Source organism: Helianthus annuus, chromosome 9 (assembly GCF_002127325.2).
Source record: "Helianthus annuus cultivar XRQ/B chromosome 9, HanXRQr2.0-SUNRISE, whole genome shotgun sequence".
Classification (NCBI taxonomy): domain Eukaryota; kingdom Viridiplantae; phylum Streptophyta; class Magnoliopsida; order Asterales; family Asteraceae; genus Helianthus; species Helianthus annuus.
In genome coordinates, this window is record NC_035441.2 from 127,160,867 (window position 1) to 127,164,783 (window position 3,917).

General features: G+C 38.8%; 1 protein-coding gene across 1 annotated transcript; it reads left to right on the top strand.

The window, feature by feature from the left end:
• The first annotated feature begins 370 nt into the window (after positions 1–370).
• On the top strand, positions 371–1,990 carry LOC110878594 (F-box/kelch-repeat protein At3g06240). The gene has a single exon (XM_022126929.2). The coding sequence runs from the start codon at positions 543–545 to the stop codon at positions 1,752–1,754; it is 1,212 nt and encodes a 403-aa protein (XP_021982621.1). The 5' UTR covers positions 371–542; the 3' UTR covers positions 1,755–1,990.
• Positions 1,991–3,917: the final 1,927 nt, after the last annotated feature.

The following is a 3,917-nucleotide window of genomic DNA, read 5'->3' on the forward strand; positions in this document are numbered from 1 at the left end:
TAAATAAATAAATTGAAGGTATAAATAAATGAAATAAAGGCATAAATAAATGAAATAGAGGTATTATTACATGAAATGATAGTATAAAACATGAAATACATGAAATAGAGGTATAAAAGCTAGAAATATATATAAAAAATAAATGATGCGGTTCGGTTCAGTCAATTTCGGTTAACCGATGGTAAAAAAAAGATATCCGTTAACCGACTTTCAGTTAACTCGGTTTCAGTTAATTTCGGTTCGATTTTGTCAGTGTTCGGTTCAGTTTTCGTTAAAGGTTCAGATATTGGGTGAGTGAAAAGTTTATCCGAAAAAAACACAATAAAAATTAAAGGATTGTGGAATCCACGTGGCATCACCTATTTGTGGCACCGGCGCACCGCCTAAAGCAGCCAATCCGAAATAGCAACTGTACATCTCCTTTTAAACGAAATATCATCCAAGTAGTCCAAACACCAAACCGATCATATGGTTGTTTTCTTTAAATTGTTATAAAAGGCTCATCAGTCTGGAAATATCTTCAATAGTCCAAGCTGTCGACAATGTCAACCTCTTCCGGCAAAAGCGTTCCTCCTGAGATCACCCAAGCAATACTCCGCCGCTTACCGGTGAAATCTCTGGGCCGCTTCAAGTCCGTTTCAAAGACATGGAACTCACTCATTTCCGATCCCCATTTCATCAAAACCCACCTCCGTCAAACCAGAAAGTTGATTGTCGGTTCCGGTACATCTCTCTACTCTATCGATATGAACCAACTCCTCCCATATCTCAACATCAACACCAATGACATTCCCGTCACCGGAAAAGTACTAAACTTCCGGTCACCTCCGATCCAGTGGGTAGAGATCTTGGGAACCTGCATGGGGCTCGTTTTAGCAAGAGACGACGATGATACGATTTTCTTGATGAATCCGACCACACAAGTCCTATGGAAACTCCCCGTTTCCCCTTTTGCACTCCCAGTTGAAGATGATAAGTTTTTGGGTAAGTGGCGTGCTAAGTTTTTTGTCAGGTATGGATTCGGTTATGATTCAGCCAATGATGATTTTAAAGTAGTTTCTATCTCGTTTTGGAACCCCGAAAGCGGGCTTGATCCCGAATGCACGGATACGTTTGTACGCGTTTATAGCTTGCGTAACAATTCCTGGAGTAAATTGCCTAATTCTCGTTACGATCACGGCACCTTTTACGCGGTCAGTGGGGCTCTCGTCAACCAGAATTATCACTGGTTGGTAAGCCGATCGACCATAGTTGGGTTTAGTTTCACTGAAGAAGAATTCAGTGAAATCAGATTGCCCGGTTCGATTGAGAAAGCCGGGTTTTTTGACGTGGTGGATATGAATGGGAAGCTTGGTGTTTTTGTGGGTGTTGTTGAAGTGGGTTTTGAATTATGGGTGATGGAGGAGTATGGTGTTTCTGAGTCTTGGAGATGCATGGTTAGTTACAACGGATTCGGAAGTCCTGTTAGGCCAGTGTGTTTGGTCGAAGGAAGCAATCGGGATATTGTGTTTGAAGATCTTGGTAGAGTTCTTGTCTATAATATAGATCAAAGAAGATGCAGAAACGTGCGGATGGTCGGTGGTCCAAGGCGATTACCTGTTGGATTGGGAGGTACGTGTTATGTTGAAACTCTTGAATCACCTAAGCCTCCCCATGCCTTATCGTCTAGGGACATTGGTGCGTTTTCAAATCTTTGCAAGTCCAAGTTGACCGGGTGGTATTTAGGAGCAAAGAAATTGCTATCCAAAGAATAGACTTAAGTGCATCATAACAACTTCACCTTTAAATCTATCTAGTAACTACTTTATTATATTATTATGTTAACAACTATATATGTAAGCCAGTGTATTGGAATTTTGTGATGGAACCGCACTGACTGCGTTTGGTGTAGGGATGACAATGTGCGATTTTGAGACGGGATATGGTATTTTAAGTTTTTGACTCGGTTGTAAAAGGCATATAATTATATTAGTATATTTCTACTATAAACTTGATTACGATTTCGATGCTTATCTCTAAAATTATAGTTATGGTTTATTTTGTACACACATTATATAATTATTTATCATCAGTTCATCACCATGCTGGTGACTCTCCTTTATATCAAGACCTTCCTATCAACCCATATACGTACACGTTAGGAATGACTTGCGTCTTGTGAGATTTGGGGTGTCCAGGTGGGTTGGTTTGGGAACAACATGTTAATTTTCATGAATGATCTTTGGCAACCGCAACCCTTATTTAGGCTAGAAAACTTGCATTTTTTAATGGGTGTGTCTATTTACTTTGGATTGTGGCTTTACTCATTACTGGCTTGAGGAGACAGTGGGTGTAAGTGGTTGGTAGTGCTTTGCATTTGTTTTCCTACTCCTAGATTTTCTGTCTACATTTGGATAGACTTGATAACAAAAAACATGTAATAGACTTAGTTACATAAACGTTGTCACAAAAAATGTTGTTTTCAGTAGTAAAGAATTGGTTACATAAAATTTGTGCAAGTAAATCATGTAAGGTACAAAAAAATAAGCGACGTGTGTTTTGCACTAGACAGCAGTCATATATATTGTTGTCATGATCATAGTTACCTAATTCGTGGTTCGCTCCGGTACGGGTACATGGTTCGGGTACGCGATTCGCTAGTGGTGACGTTTTCGGTACGAAGGGGGGTAGGTTCATTTCGGTACGAACCGGTACAACGTACCATAGAGTTCGGTTCGTTGTACACAAATTAAAACATAAATTCCAAAATTCAAATTATCAAACATAAATATAAACATTGAAGGTTAAAGATAAAAATGGAAATTGAATAGGAGTAGAAATTGATGATGTAATTTGGTTAAATGTTATGTATATATATAATGTTAATTTATACTTTTTATGTATATGTATAGATAAGTTTATAAGTTTAAGGACCAAATGTAAACTAGTGAAGATAGAGGGGGTTAAATGTTTAAGTACACAAACTAGTTTTACACTTTTTATGTAGAAAAAAACAAGTTTTAGTGTTTAAATGTAAACTAGTAAAAATAGAGGGGTTAAATGTTGAAATAACTAAACTTATTTAAACCAAAAAACCCTAAAACACACCCATACGCTACGCAGCCGCTCTTCTTCTTCCCCCTTCTTTCTTCACCTTCTTCCTGGACACATTGTTTAAACTAACTCAGCATGTTCCCGCCTAAAATTAGCCATGTATCGTTGTACCAAAACGATTTAGAACACCGTACCAGTTGAATCGAAACATGGTACCAATTCAATTCGGATCGCAAAATAACAAGAAGCGGATCGCTGTACCCAACCGATTTGGAACTTCGAACCAGTTCAATCTGAAACGCCGTACCACATCGTTCCGGTACGACTGCGAATTGCGATTGGGTACACCACGATCCAATACGTGGATCGTGGCAAACCCAGCGATTTAGGTAACTATGGTCATGATGAATGTTGAAGAGATCTCTTGTTCTTTGTGGGTTCATTGTTGGTGTCTGAGAAAACAGGGAAAATGTAGTTTCGGTGAAGACTTGTGGTGCAATTAGGCCTGAGAAGTCTAATAGGGCATTCGGTTTTGGTCGGTTCCGGTCTAAATGTGTCCTGTGGGAAACTATTTCTTTTGGAACTTCTATTTTCATGGTAAAAGCATAGATTTATGATATGTTTTCTGATGATCAATATTGCAGCAAATTAGTGTATTAAAATAGCAGCCCAGCCAGATTTTTAAAATCATTGTCTGGCTTGTGAGAGCTGACACGTGAAACCCAGACCAACCCCTTCTTTCTAGTCCAGTTGTCGGTTATAATATTTACACTTCCACGCTTCCGGTTCGGTTTAGGTTGGTCTGGTACTGGCCAGTTTGGTATGTACCTGGTGAGCGTAGTCTTTTTGAATAAAATATACACGTTAACTTGAAATTTACTTAC